General features: G+C 41.2%; 1 protein-coding gene across 1 annotated transcript in view; it reads left to right on the top strand.

Moving 5' to 3' along the window:
* Nucleotides 1–13,286, top strand: part of SWAP70 (switching B cell complex subunit SWAP70) — a 68,955-nt gene that overhangs the window by 30,622 nt on the left and 25,047 nt on the right. Inside the window, exon 3 of the mRNA XM_081098636.1 lies at nt 3,692–3,865. Coding sequence (XP_080954762.1) covers nt 3,692–3,865 — 174 coding nt within the window. The remainder of the gene's footprint in view (nt 1–3,691; nt 3,866–13,286) is intronic.

Genomic DNA, 13,286 nt, shown 5'->3' with positions numbered 1-13,286 from the left:
AACCAGAAAACAACTCTACACATTTTTTTCTAGGAAATTATCTTCCATTTGGACACCCTGAGATCAGTGACAGCCATTGTTAGTTTTCCAAAAGATGTGAGACTGTTAGTTTAATGTATCTGATATAAACTGGGATTTGGGAGCAGTTCGTAATCTTAGATGAGATGGAGGACGGAGCCATAGATTCCTAGACCCTTTATAGTTAGAATGAACTTAGAGAGGATCTCACAGCCCAGCGTGCTCATCATGGCTCGCAGGGCTGTGCTCTGTTTGGCCTCTGCCAACCTCTCCAGCCTCCACGTTCTCCACTCCCTTCTTGCTCACTGCAGTGCAGCCATGTTGGCCTCCTCTCTGTTCCTCAAATTACGAAGACCTCTCCTGCCACAGATCCTTCAGACATGCTGCTTGCTCTGCTGTAAGGCTTCCTGTGCCCACAGCATGCAGCCGATGCCTGTTCATCCTTTTGGGTCTTTGCTTGATCGTCACTTCCTCAGGGAGGTTTCTGTAGGTAGCGCCCCACCCTCCCCAGAGCTAACCAGCTCTGCCTCGAAGTGTTCTCAAGCATCCTCTGCTTTTCCTTCAGAGCACGCACCACGGTTTTTATCACGTAGGTGGTTGTGCTTTTGCTGTATTGTTTCCCACCTGGTGTGTAAGTTCTCTGATGGCCGGGACTGGCTCACCGTTGTCCAACGCTATTGATTGTTTCCTTTGTGGGCAGAAGTTTATGTATGATGTCGTTTCATTGGTCTGTTTTTGCTTTTGTTGCCTGTGCCTTCAGTGTCCTATCCAAGAAGTCATTGTCTGTTCCAATGTCAGGAAGCTTTTTCCCGATGTTTTCTTCTAGGAGTTTCAGGTCTTCCATTTATATCTTGACGCTGTTTTTGAATTAATTTTTGTATATGATATAGGGCAGTGATGGCAAACTTTTTGAGCTCGGCGTGTCAGCATTTTGAAAAACCCTAACTTAACTCTGGTGCCGTGTCACATATAGAAATTTTTTGATATTTGCAACCATAGTAAAACAAAAGATTTATGTTCCTGATATTTATTTTATATATTTAAATGCCATTTAACAAAGAAAAATCAACCAAAAAAATGAGTTCGCATGTCACCTCTGATATGCGTGTCATACGTTTGCCATCACTGATATAGGGCAAGGGTCCATCTGAATAAGATTCCATATGAATTTTAAGATAATGTTTTTTGTTTCTGCAAAAAAATGCCATTGGGATTTTGATAGGGATTGCATTAGATCTAAATTGCTTTGGGAGTATGGACATTTTAAGAATATTGTCTTCTAACCCACGAATATGAGATGTCTTTCCATTTATTTGTCATCTTTAATTTCTTTCAGTAATGTTTTGTAGTTTTCAACGTGCAAGTCTTTTGCCTCCTTGGAAAAGTTTATTCCTAAGTACTTTATTCTTTTTGATGCTATTGTAAATGGGATTGTTTTCTTAATTTCTTTTTCAGATTGTTCATTATTAGTGTATAGAAATATAACTGATATTTGAATGTTGATTTTATATCCTGTAATTTTGCTGTATTTGTTTATTTGTTCTAACAGCTTTTTGTAGACTCTTTAGAGGTTTCTACATACAATAAAAAAAGCAGCTCAGTCGGTGTGGCTCAGTGATTGAGTATTGACCTATGAACCAAGAGGTCATGGTTCTGTTTGAGTCAGGGCACATGCCCACTTTGCAGGCTCAATCCCCAGTGTGGGGCATGCAGGAGGCAGCTGATCAATGATTCTTTCTCATCATTGATGTTTCTCTCTCTCTCCCCCTCTCTGAAATTAGTAAAAATATATTTAAAAAAAATTAAAAAGAGCATATCATCTGCAAACAGAGATAATTTTACTTTTTTCTTTCCAATTTGCATGACTTTTATTTTTTTTCTTGCCTAACTGTCTGACCAGTACTGTGTTGAAAGGAACTGGTGAGAGTGGGCATCTTTGCCTTGTTCCTGATCTTAGAGGAAAGCTTTCAGTTTTTCACCGACGAGCATGATGATGTTAGCTGTGGGCTTTTCATATATGATCTGATTCTTGTACTTTTAAAAAAGATGTCAGTGCTATCATTTAATACTCTTTTACCTGAGTATCATTAAACTAAGGAATAGTGGAGTAGGTTTTAGAGGAGGAATGAGCCGAACACACAACTTATTTCCTAGGATAACTAATTTATGGAGAATTTTCTTGGTTTCTGATCCCACTGAAATCTTTAACCCACACTTTTCAGCTGTCTTGAAGAGAACTAGAGATCACTGAAGTGCCTGCAGAACCGGTGGTTTTTCAGTCAGCCCCTCCTTAGTTTCCCACTGCTTATCAAACCTTCTCAACGGCTTCCTCGCCCAGGTCTCATATCTTTGTGGTTCTCCTACCACTTTGAGTGCTTTTTCAGTTATCCCGATTCCCCTTCCTCCTCTTGCGTTACCAATGTGTGTCCCCCCGAGGTCCTGTTTCTGATCTCCTCTCTTTTCTCCCTTCGTGGTCTCTCTCCGTGGTCTCTCTCCGTGGTCTCTCTCCGTGGTCTCATAGGCCGTCATGGTTTCAGTCATCACTGGTGTGCAGTTGATGCACTGATCTGCCTCTCCTCTTAGGTTAGTTTCACCTCTCTGATTGGCCTTGGACGCCTCCATCTAATGTCTTGCCAGAACTTCCCAAACGGAAAACTTTATCTTTCCTTTGCCCTTATTTCTGTGTCCTTCCTCCTGTGACTGTTTCCCAAACAGGGAGGGTGGGCTGCTCCTGCCATGCTTTTTTGCTGATGCCATTTCCTTTCTGTCCTTTGGAATACTTTACCTTGAACTCTTCAACATAATCCAAGGGTTACCTTAAATACCGTCTTTTCTGCAGAGTAGTAATCTGGGCTGCAGATGGCCTGCTCATTCTCTGCTCCAAAACCCTTCAACTGGGGGTTTCCTATAGGCTATTTTAAAAAAAATTATAAAGCTCTCCGTGATTTCTGTGTTTGCTTTTCCAGCCGTAAATTTAGCCACTCCCCGCCGGGAACCCTACAATTCACCGCATCATCCGCACAGAGTCTCTGGTTCCTCAGAGCAAGGCCGTGTGCTTCCATGCGCCTGTCATTTCCCACGGGGCAGAGCTTTCACTGACGTTTCTTTAGGGGTGTGGGTGGATAGAGTTGATGGTGGTGGCCTTTGAAACTAATCCTATAGAGATGTCTTTCATCATGTAGATGTCATCCACCTACTGAGTTCTACAGCAATTTGGCAAAATAGTATTAACAGACAGCATTTAAAGTTTGATTTAGACTCTGTTTTTGTTTTTTAAAATAAATTTGTATTGATTTCAGAGAGGAAGGGAGAGGGAGAGAGAGATAGAAACATCAATGATGAGAGAGAATCATTGATTGGCTGCCTCCTGAATGCTCCCCACTGGGGATCAAGGCCATGACCCGGGCATGTGCCCTGACCAGGAATCGAACCAGGACCTCCTGGTTCATAGGTCAACACTCATCACTGAGCCATGCCAGCCGGACTTCATATAATATTATTAATTGAGCCTTTAAAAGTGTGGTACCTAAGCATATACATTGAAAATGTATTGGTGAATTGGATTGGTTAAAATGGAAGCCTATAGTGAGCTTTGTTTTTTGGTTTTACTGGGCTTATGTTATGTTACTTATTTTGGATTGGTTCATTGGAATTTTTCCTTATTCCTTTTTAGGTCCAAGACAACTTTGACAAGCTTGAATTAAATAGAATGTGTTGGACCCTCTGTGTCAAAAAAAACCTCACGAAGAGTCCCCTGCTCATTGAGGAAGAAGATTCATTTAAAGTGTGGGTTATTTTCAACTTTTTATCTGAGGACAAGTATCCATTAATTATTGTGCCAGAAGAGGTAAGGTGTGGCTCTGGGCCATCTTTGCATTTAATAGATCGAACTTGGAAGTGTTTGTGTTAAGTCACTAGATATGAAGCATTGGACTAGACTTTTTGGATCAGAGGCAAACGGCTTGAATCTAAAAAAGGCCCAAAACTTAAGTGATTTGGGGTCATGCAATATCCCTGGAGACTTGCAGACAGGGTGGGGCTCTTCCTCTCTAAATTGCTGTAATTATAGACAAATCTGTCCTCATGTCCAAAGAATATTTATTCAGTACAAGTTACATCATAATTTTTTGTCTACCTGCATATTGATAAAACCATAAGAACTGGTCAAGTGATGCTATATGGGCAACATATAAGATCCAGAATGTTTTCAAGGCTGTTTTATGTAAGGAAATACTATTCTTTTTCAAAGTCCAGGATGGTGACTTTTAACTGTACTTCCCACAGTAAAGGAAAAAGGACATTGCTTGTTTTGTTCTGAGTTATTTTTCTTAAGGTTCCAAAAGAAAACAAATAGAGGAGTAAGGTTTTGTGAAGTCTTACTGCCCTTTAAAAATTACACCGGTAGCCTGGCTGGTGTGGCTCAGTGGTTCAGTGTTGATTCATGAACCAGGAGGTCACAGTTTGATTCCTGGTCAGGGCACATGCCCGAGTTGTGGGCCCCGTCCCCAGTGGGGGTTGTGCAGGAGATGGCTGATCAATGATTCTCTCTCATCATTGATGTTTCTATCCCTTTCTCCTTCTCTCTTCCTCTCTCTGAAATCAATAAAGACATATTTTAAAAAAATTATACCTGCAATACATGCTTATTACAGTAGAAAAGCCTTGTAATATGCAAAGTTAAAACCAGCTGTAGTCCTCCCCTGAAAAACAAGTCATCTGTAATCCCTTAACCTTGGACAAATTATTTAACCTCTTAGGCTTTAATTTTCTCATTTATAAGATGTTACCTCTAAGGGGTGTGAGAGTCTGCATTTAAGTACTTAGCTCAGTGAGCAGCATGTAATATGTACTCAGTAAATGTGTTGACTCTAATGACTACTATTATTGCATACGTTAGCCTACGTGTTTCCTGAAGATAAATTTCCAGCCTTGGAATTCCGAGTTCTAGGAAATGCACAGTCTCAAGGTATTATTAGGTGAACAAGGCAAAATTGCTTCCAGAACTGCTGTACCAATGTATACAGTGTATACTATACACACACCAGTGGTGGTTGAGGGTGCTCTTTACTCCCTATCCTGCCAATACAGAGTCTAGAATATAACTTCTATGATGCTTGTTCATGTTAGGAAAATCTTTTAAAAACTTCATACTACAATATTTTATTTAAAATCAGCAAGCATTAATAAACTACCAACAATAAGGGAGGCACCAAGAGGAATACAAAGTGAGAAAGATTACTTCCTGCCTTCAAGGAACTTACAGTCTGCTGGAGGGAAAAAAATAAATCAAGTGTCATTCAAAGCAAAATGGACTACCTGTTCTCAGAAAGATGCAAATGCCATGCAAATTCAGAGAAGGCAAGATTTATTCCAGCTTGGGGGAAAGAAGGGGATAGGGCAGCTTTTTCAGAGAGGCAGTGTAATGTAGTGGCTAAGAGCAGAGTCTTGAAGGGTAAGACAGTCAGTATGTGAGGCTTTGTGGACTTTTTGGGCCATACTGTCTGTCTCTGTCACAGGTACTCAACTCCGCTGTTGAAGCATAAAAGTCGCCACAGACGCTACATTGCTGTGCTTCAGTGAAATGGATGTTGAAGTTTGAATTTCATATAATTTTCATGGGTCAAGAAATTTTCTTGGACTTGAAAAAAATTGTTATTCCCAACCACTTTAAAATGTAAAAACTGTTCTTGCTTGGATCATGGGTGTGTAAAAACATGCTGTGAACCAGGTTTGGCTGCTGGGCTAGCTTTGACTCAGGGGCCACAATTGGCTGTTCCCTGATGAAGAGCAGGGGTCTGGAGTCAGATCTCCTGGGTTTGAATTCTGGCTCTGTCACCATTCACTAGATGCATGACCTTGGGCAGTTTTCTTCATTTGTTTTTGTTGCATTTTCCTCAACTGTAAAATGGCGCTAATTAAAGTATTTGCCTCCCACTGTACTGTGAAGATCAGATGAGAAGAATGCCTGGTCCTTAGTGCCCATCAAGTATTAGCCATTATGTCTATGGGAAAGCAGCACTAGTGCTGGGTCTTAAAACATCGGGAGAGTTTTGACTAATAGAGAAGAATTCTGGGTGGAAGAAACAGTGGGCAAGGTTCTGTGGGGCAGGAAAGCAAAGGGCATGTGCTGAGGTGCGTGAAGGATGCTTACTTGGAAACACCAGGACTAGATGATTTAAGGCAAAAGTAAATGTGTGAAAAGGATGTTGGGTAGTTCATAGAATTGCCACGATGGCCTAAAAACCAGGTGTGGTGGCTGGAACTACACTGGTTGCTCCAGTGAGGACCACAAGGGAAAGGTTGTACCAAGGAACACCTCTGGCCCTGCACCCGGGGTGCTGCCCAGGAACTCAGGTCTTCCTGCAGCTTTCTTGTTACCAAGGAGAGTTCTCTATGGTGCCCACTATCCAATTCACATTTGGGATGATGCATCTAATTGGCGGCCTAGGTCAGGTGCCTAGCTGCAAAGGAGGCCTGGAAAGGGTACATTTACATTTTTACTCTTACATTGGGAGGTAGGGGATTCCCCAGACATACGAAGGGCTTTAGATGCTGGGCCGTCAAGAAGACTGATACATATCCCGTCTAAGTGAAACATGATGGCTGTGACGAAGAGTGGTAGTAGATAAAGCTGTGCATAATTTTGATTTTATCCTGTAGGCAGTGGGGAGCTGTGAGCCACTGATTTTTGAGCAAGAGAGTGACAGGTAAATAGATGAAATATGGAGAGGTGGGAGATGGGAAGTTAAGAGAAGGTAAGTGGTATTAAGGACTAAAGAACAGTAGCATCAGTGAGAATAGAAAAGAAGGCCAGATAGGAGGGACCTGGAGGTCACAGAACCAGGCTCATAGTGCCTTGCTGTGCGAAAATATAGACAAGTGTCAGGCTGGGCAATTAGGAAGTAATATAGTGTCGTTGTTTAAAGCATGGTCTTTGAAATCAGACTGCCCAGTTTGAACCCTGACCCTTCCACTTTTTAGCTGTGACTTTGAACAAATTAGTTAATCTCTCTGTTTGGGTTTCCCCATCTTCAAAATGGGGATAACTACTCTCTTCATTGGACTCTTGTGAGGATGTAGATAGTTGATGTATGTGAAGCATTTAACGCAATGTCTGGTCCCAGTGTAAGTACTCACTGAGTGGTGTGTGTGTGACAGGATGATGGGTACATTGGGGATACAGTGGATGCTGATGTGTTTGGTCGATTTGGTACATTGGTACATCCTTGTGGAGCTGTCCTGTATTCAATTGAAGTGCACACCTAGAGCTTGTGAGAGGCCAGGGCCAGACACAGAGATAGGGAGGCCATGGTAATAGGTTAGATCAGGTAGGAAGAGACTGTAGTGGGAGAGGAGAAGCTGAGGACAGAATCTTGGGAGCGTTTTGACAGCGGGAGGAGGAAGTTGATTTGGTAAAGGAAGCTGAATTGAATAGCGGGTGAGGTGGGAGAACTGAGAGAATGTTGAGTCATGGGTCCTCAAGAAAGAAAAAGTTCTAAGAAGCAGAAAAGTAGTTCCTGGCATTCACTGTCACAGAAAAATTAGAGTGTGATGATTGAGAAGTTGCTCTTGGATTTCGCAATGAGGTGGTCATTGGTTATCAAGGGAAAGGCAGATTCACTGCAGGTGGGAGCAGTTTCTTAGTGCTTGGTAACCATAATGATGTAATTGCCCATGTATGTAAAAGGGGAAATACAAAATAAAACATGCTGTGGAATTTTTGTCCACAGAAATTGTCTAGCTTGCCCTTGCTGGTGTGGCTCAGTTGGCTGGGCATGGTCTCGTGCACCAGAGGGTGACCAGTTCAAGTCCCAGTCAGAGGGCATATTCTCAGCTTGTGGATTTGATCCCTGGTAGGGGGATTGTGGAAGGCAGCCAATCGATGTTTTTCCCTCTCCCTTCCTCTCTTCCTAAAAATCAATTTTAAAAACCTTAAAAAAAAAGAATAGAAAAGTTAAACAAAATGTCCAGCTTAATACAGAGAAATATACCAGTAGAAGGGAATAGAATATTTATAGGTAGAGAAAAAGATATACCAATGGTATTATAAAAACCAAGCTGCTGCTTGGACAAATTATGCTAGTAAAATCTCCAGTATCATCTTTTAAGACGTTTTGTAGTTACACTCGGTGCTTCCAAATTTATTAGTGTTTTCCTTGGCACTGGAGGAGGGGTGGTCTCTGACCTGTGAAGTTTTGGTTCTTTCCATTACTAAAATATTCATGGTGAACTTGAAAGTGACCTTGTCCTGATTTCAGAATTAGAAATTAGTGAGTAAGGAGACTTACCTTATTCCTCGGGGCAGCACTTGATTGATGTGAAGGACTTGTCATTGGCTTTAAATCATCACGCAGCCACAGGCTGTGAAGGGAGCCAGTCAGCATCACCTTCCTGACTGCCCTGCTTAAACTTGAAAGATTTCTTTTCCAGGTAGCTCGAAGAACTGGGGCCCACGTGACTATTGTTTCTGCACCCGGGCCCAGCCAGAACTCCGTGGCAGGCTTACCTTCATCTTGGCGGGCTGACAGGGACGTCTTGGTCCCCTTTCCAAACAAATTAGTCTCACTTGGGAAGGGAACAGCCTGTCTTCGATGTGACAGAATAGTCAGGCAGCCTACCTTGTCATGTTACTGTTTGGACTTCCTCTGTGTTTTGACATCCTTAACTCCTTCTAGTTAAAAGGAGAATTAGTTTTACAGATTATTCCTCCATGTACAGGAGTACTTGTGTGGGGAAAGGGGTCGTTAAAACAGATTTATGTGGAAATGCTTTGTCTGGCTGCTGAGCCAGCCTCCTGGAGTTTGAATTTTTTGTACTCTCAGCACATCTCCTGTCCTTTGACCAAGCACTGCAGACTCGAGGTCACACTGTTTTATGGGAAACACTAGAATCATAATATTTCTTAAGGTGGCCATCTCTCTTAGATTTTTTGCTTTCTTCCTAAATACTTTAATAACATTTAAAAAACTGTATTTTGGTACAGTTTTATACTTATAGATTTAATAAAATGTAATGTGAAAAAAGATGTATTTAAAATATAAAATTTGAAATGTCTTTGTTATGTGTATATACTAAGTTTAATTGTAATCTTTCAACAGTTTTTAGACTTTATACAATTAATTTTTTAATTTTTCCAATACTCTAAGTACCATAATGATCATTTGCATTTTAAGTCCAGAATGTTTTTATTTTTATTTTTATTTTTTAAAATATATTTTATTGATTTTTTACAGAGAGGAAGGGAGAGAGATAGAGAGTTAGAAACATCAATGAGAGAGAAACATCGATCAGCTGCCTCCTGCACATCTCCCACTGGGGATATGCCCGCAACCCAGGTACATGCCCTTGACCGGAATCGAACCTGGGACCCTTCAGTCCGCAGGCCGACGCTCTATCCACTGAGCCAAACCGGTTTTGGCCCAGAATGTTTTTAAGTAAGATTTTGTTCTCTAGCTTTGATTAATGCTATAAAAGTAACAGCTGTAGTTATGTGAATAACATAAGTGCTATAAATAAGTTTGCTTTTGACTTAGTTTTCCATCACCCAGAAACTAGTGTCAAGAATATTGAATAAATATTTAAGTTACTTACTACGCAAAAGTCAAGACATGGCACGTCCTTATTTGAGATGGGTTTGTAATTTTTGTCATACGGTATTCCTAGAAACGTGTCAAAATATAGTTTTTACATTAGTATTCACTTCCCACAGAGCCAAGAACAAAAACAGGATGTGTCCGTTGTGAGCTTGTTTGGAAGAGTTGCCTAGAAATAAATATCAAACCTGAAATAGTTTTAAGAGACCCTCCGTGAAATAAAACCTGAGTTGTTGTTACGCCAATAAAGGCCCTTTTCAATGATGACAGGGAAAGAACATTCAACAAAATAAACTTTGGAACCAAAGGCATTGCAAATCACATGCAGTTTAAAAGTTTATTCTTTGTTATTTTTGGTGAAACTTGCTTGGAAGGAGGAAGTAAGCTGCTTCCTGAAACTGAATGAGCTCCTAGAATTGATGCAGGCCACTCCAGGCTCACACGCAGCACGTGATTTATTAGTTAGTATAATTGAATAGCTGAGAACGCTTGGCCCAGTGTAATGATTTAAGAGGTCCTTAAGTTACTTGGTTATGACAAGTAAATGATTGTGTCGAAAGTCAGCAGGAAATGAATCTAATTGGTTGTCTGGCACAGTTACTGGCAATGCTGAGCAGATGCTGGCGCTGATGACCAACTCAGAAAGGTTTGGGAGGTCACCTTCAGAAAGGTTTGCTCGTAATAGGCCCTTTCTGGGTTACAAACATTATAAAACGTCGTCCGATAGGCAAGAAGAACTAAAGCTCCGACTGTGAGGCTGGGGTTCATTCACTAGGGGCAGGTGAGGCAGAGCTGAGGCTGGGTGTCCATAGGTACAAATGGTCAGTTGGATGCACCTCTTTGCCACGCCCACTTTTCCTCATGCTTGTGGCCATATGCATATATTGACCTTGGCTTCCTACTAAAACTTCTAGTTGTGCTGTTACTACACTTACCCCAAGTTGTGATCAGGCAGGTTATGGGCCCTTCATTTTGCTGCCTTGGGGCGATTACATTTCTGTACCTGTTAATGCCTCTAAGTTAGTTTACCATGGGCAATTATTTATTTTAATGTTCTTTCTTTCTTTCCTTTGTCTTTCTTCAATCTCTTCTTGCCTTTATATTTTCTCTCTCTTCTCTTTTGTCTCATTCTTTCCTTCCCTCTTCCTTTGTCTTCCTCTTAATATGTCCTTTTTCTCTCTTTCACTGACAATCCCTGCTGCTTCTGTTGAAGAGCCAAGAAAATAATCTCTGATAAGCTTAATAGTAGATGATAGATCTCCAACAAGTGAAGGAAAGACCTGAATGTGTCTTTCTCCAACAAGTAAACATATGCTAGATTTAAGGGATTAAGTAATCTCCATACTAGAGGATTTTTACAATCTTATCAAATTAAATCGTAGAACTCATGATCTTTTTTGACTTTGTGATATTTTATGAATGTACATTTCTTTGCAAATATGTTTTTCAATTTTTTTTTGGTTAAAGTTTATTTCACAAACAATGTTTTAACCAAGTTAATGGAAGTGTTAAGAAGAGAAAGAAAGTCCTAGCTGGTTTGGCTCAGTGGATAGAGCACCGGCATGCAGACTGATGGGTCCTGGGTTCAATTCCAGTCAAGGGCACATGCCTGGGGTTGTGGGCTTGATCCCCGGTAGAGGGCAGGCAGAAGGCAGCCAATCAATGATCCTCTCTCATCATTGACATTTCCATCTCTTTCCCTCTCCCTTCCTCTCTGAAATCAATAGAATATATATATTTTTTAAAAAAAGAAGACAAAGAAAAAAATAATTCACAATCCTATCTGTAACAGACTTGCTGTTTCTATGTTTTGTACTAGTATTTGTCAAAATATTTACATAATCTTTATGGAGTATAAATCATAGGTAAATTTAATTTTGCATTTTTCTTCATTTTATGTACTTTCATAAATGCTTTCTTTTTAAAAAAAAAATATATTTTTATTGATTTCAGAGAAGGGAGAGGGAGAGAGAGATTGAAACATCAATGATGAAAATAATTGATCAGCTGCCTCCTGCACACCCCTACTGGGGATTGAGTCCACAACCCAGGCATGTGCCCTTGACCGAAATTGAACCGGGGACCCTTCAGTCCCCAGGCCGACGCTCTATCCACTGAGCCAAACCAGCCAGGGCTATAAGTGCTTTCTTGAAAGTAATTTTAAATGGTGGTACAATAGTCCACTCAATGCCGAAGGGAATTAACATTGATGGAGTACCTAGTATGCCTGGCACTGTGCAAAATGTCCTGTATTTGTTTCATTTTATTTCCATAGTAGGTTTATGTGATGAATGTTATTTTATTTTTTAAAATATATATATATATTTTTTATTGATTTCAGAGAGGAAGGAAGAGGGAGGGAGAGATAGAAACATCAATGATGAGAGAGAATCATTGATTGGCTGCCTCCTGATCCTATTGAGGATCGAGCCTGCAACCTGGGCATGTGCCCTGACCAGGAATCAACTGTGACCTCCTGGCTCATAGGTCAAAACTCAACCACTGAGCCATGCTGGCTGGGCTGATGAGTGTTATTATACTCATTCATTTCATGAGGAAATTGCTGCTTAGCTTAATTTATTTCAGTTTAACTAACATTAATTGAGCTCTACTACGTTCTAAGTACCATACTGAGTTCTGGGGATTCAAAGATGAGTGTTACATGGTCCCTCCTGTATGGAATTCATAAAACAGTGGGGAAGCCAGTTAGTAAAAAGATCATTTTAATTCAGTCTGCAAATGCAGCAACATAGACAAACACCTGCCCGGGTTAGGGTTGGTCAGAGCAGGTTTGCTTCTTAGACTTTAGTGTGCCTTTGAGTTCCTGGGGCACTTGTTCAAAGGCAGATTCTGGCTTTTGGGTTTTTTGTGGGATCTGAGACACTTAATTTTAATAGGTTTCTAAGTGCTGCTGCTGCTGGTCCACACATCGCATTTTGGGTGGGAATATCTTAGACGATGTAGGACGTGAATAAATATCTGTTAGGTAGAGAAATGGGTGAAGGTGTTCTAGACAGAGCAGCGTGGGGAAGGCATTGGAGCATAAGCAAGTGTGTCATGTGGGTAAACTACTTATAATCTATGGCAGGTATTGGCGAACTATGGCTCGCTGACTGAAGCCAGCCCATGTCTGCTTCATATTGTCTATGTGCTAGGCATCGTTTTTACGGTTTTCAAAGGGTTATTAAAAAAAAACCCACACACATACCAAAAAACCCCAAAACGAAGTAGATAATAAACCGAGATGCACAAAGCTTGAAATATTTACTACCCAGGCCTTCAAAGAAGAAGTGGGGCCCCTGCCCAGGGGTGTTGGTAGCACTGGGGAGTGTAAATGTGTCATGAGCGAGACAGCAGGCAGGGCGAGGGCCACCGATGGATGCAGAGGAGCTTGGCCCTTATCTTTGAAGCAGGGTTTAAAGACAAGGGTCACAGGCTCAGGTTTGGTTTTAGAAAAATCTCTCTGGCAGAATACAGATACCGGGGGCGATGCTGGAGGCCGGGGCACCAATGGGAGGCCCGAACCAAGGCAGATGGGGTAGGAGGAGACGGAGTTGAGAACTGTCTTGGACAGTTTTTCAATCCCTTTTGACTGCGACCTACAGGAAGATAAACATTTATTTCATGACCCAGCACACACAGATACATGCACACACCAAGCAAGACTTGTCACTC

The sequence above is a fragment of the Myotis nattereri genome (assembly GCF_964212035.1).
Source record: "Myotis nattereri genome assembly, chromosome: 9".
NCBI lineage: Eukaryota > Metazoa > Chordata > Mammalia > Chiroptera > Vespertilionidae > Myotis > Myotis nattereri.
Note: the sequence above shows the minus strand (reverse complement) of the source record. Positions and strands in the feature narration are given on the sequence as shown.